We start from the raw sequence: 2,085 nt of genomic DNA, 5'->3' as shown, positions 1-2,085 counted from the left end.
TATTTAATAGATAGAGCTTCTTCCCTAACCCCCACCATTCAGACTTGATAAAAGTCAGAAAATGGTAATGGGAAACCATACAGTAGTGGCCGTGTTTACCATAGTGGGTTCAAATGATGACCCACATTTGAAAGTTGCATTATTTGTTTTCCTGCTTCTCAGTTATATGCTAATCACTATTTTGATCTGATCATTTCCACACTCACCCTGCTGGATACTCTTTAGACCCTCATATATATTTTCTTCCTTAGAAATCCTATACTGGTATATGTATCTTCAAATTTTAGTTATTATGGCTACAGGAAAAAAAACACTATTTCCTATCACAATTGTATCATTTGAATGAAAATTTGTTTGAAATATTAGCTAAATTCAGAAATTTAAAAAATTTAAAAATATCAATCTAGGCATGGTGGTGTGTGCTTGTATTTCTAGGGGATTTGAGGCTGAGACAAGAGGATCTGGAGTTCAAAACCAGCCTCAGTAACTTAGTGAGACCCTAAGCAACTCGATGAGACCCTGTTTCTAAATAAAATACAGAAAGGGGTTGGGAACAGGGCTCAGTGCCCCTGAATTCAATAATTGGTTCAAAAAAATAATCAAATATTTGCATATCTTATCATAATAGCCTCTTGTAGTAAAGCCTTTGAAAGATTGGTCATAGAAGGATCTCTCAGTGTTCTTACAAAGATGATGGATGACTGAAGTGAAGGATATGTTCATTGTGATGAACTCTCAGATGATTTGATAAATATTTGTGAATTGGTAAGTTTCTGAAAATGAAACTTTATATAGATGAAAAGGAAGAAATAACTTCTTGTAATATTAATTTTATTTTATGTCAATTAGATAGAACAAAAGAGAAATGAAGAATCAATCAGTGGAGATAGAGTTCATTTTGCTTGGACTCACAGATGACCCTGTGCTACAAATTGTGATTTTCCTCTTTCTATTTTTCAATTATATCTTGAGCCTGATGGGGAACTTAATCATCATCATCCTCACCCTGCTGGATCCCCGCCTCAAGACTCCAATGTATTTCTTCCTCCGAAATTTTTCTTTCATGGAAATTTTGTTCACAACAGTCTGCATTCCACGGTTCTTGATAAGCATTCTCAGTGGAGACAAAACAATTTCCTACAATGGTTGTACAACTCAGTTATTCTTTTTTTTCCTAGTAGGGGCTACAGAGTTTTATCTCCTGGCTGCCATGTCCTATGACCGCTATGTTGCCATCTGTAAACCTCTGCATTACCGAGTCATTATGAACAGCAGAGTGTGCTACTTATTGGTGCTCAGCTCCTGGGCAGCTGGATTCTTAATCATCTTTCCCCCTTTGCTTTTGCTACTCAAGCTGGATTTCTGTGATTCCAAAGTGATTGATCACTTCCTGTGTGAATCTTCTGTCCTGCAGATCTCTTGCACTGATACACGTTTCATAGAATTGATGGCTTTTGTCTTAGCTGTGATGACACTTGACATCACATTGTTATTAGTGATCCTCTCCTACACATTCATCATCATAACTATTCTCAAATTCCCTTCTGGTCAACAACGAAGGAAGGCCTTTTCCACCTGCTCCTCACACATGGTAGTTGTCTCTATTACTTATGGAAGTTGTATCTTTATGTATATGAAGCCATCAGCAAAGGAAAGGGTGACTTTAATTAAAGATGTAGCTGTGCTAAATACCTCTGTTGCCCCTTTACTCAACCCTTTCATTTACACTCTGAGGAACCAGCAGGTGAAAGAAGCTCTCAAGCATATGCTCCAAAGGATTTGTTCTTTTCAAAAGAACAAGTCAGTGATTAGACATAAATAATATGCTGTTGGAACTTGAATAAGAAAATTCAATATGATTATTTATTACATTAGTTTGTATGTGTAATATTTCAGCCCTTGAATATTTATATCTTATTAGGTTTTATGTGTCTATCTACACTTCTCTGTTCTTCTTTCTGAGTGAATTTTCCTAATTTCTATGAATAGATTGTCTTCTTCAATCTGACCTGGAAATGTCTATTCTCTTAAAGGATAGTTTTGTACATTGAAAATTTTTGCAAGTGAACCTTGCTAGACATACTT

General features: G+C 35.8%; 1 protein-coding gene across 1 annotated transcript; it reads left to right on the top strand.

Moving 5' to 3' along the window:
- Positions 1-859: 859 nt before the first annotated feature.
- Positions 860-1,822, top strand: LOC113178079 (olfactory receptor 6C6-like). Its single transcript, XM_026382547.2, has one exon. It carries the CDS (start codon positions 866-868, stop codon positions 1,820-1,822), a length of 957 nt encoding a protein of 318 aa, XP_026238332.2. The 5' UTR covers positions 860-865.
- Positions 1,823-2,085: the final 263 nt, after the last annotated feature.

This window comes from Urocitellus parryii, chromosome 5, assembly GCF_045843805.1.
Source record: "Urocitellus parryii isolate mUroPar1 chromosome 5, mUroPar1.hap1, whole genome shotgun sequence".
Lineage (NCBI taxonomy): Eukaryota > Metazoa > Chordata > Mammalia > Rodentia > Sciuridae > Urocitellus > Urocitellus parryii.
This window is presented reverse-complemented; position numbering and strand designations above follow the sequence as displayed.

What these genes read in the sequence shown, in the direction of transcription:
- LOC113178079 (XM_026382547.2), top strand. Translation starts at nt 866, where the DNA reads ATGAAGAATCAATCAGTGGAGATAGAGTTCATTTTGCTTGGACTCACA.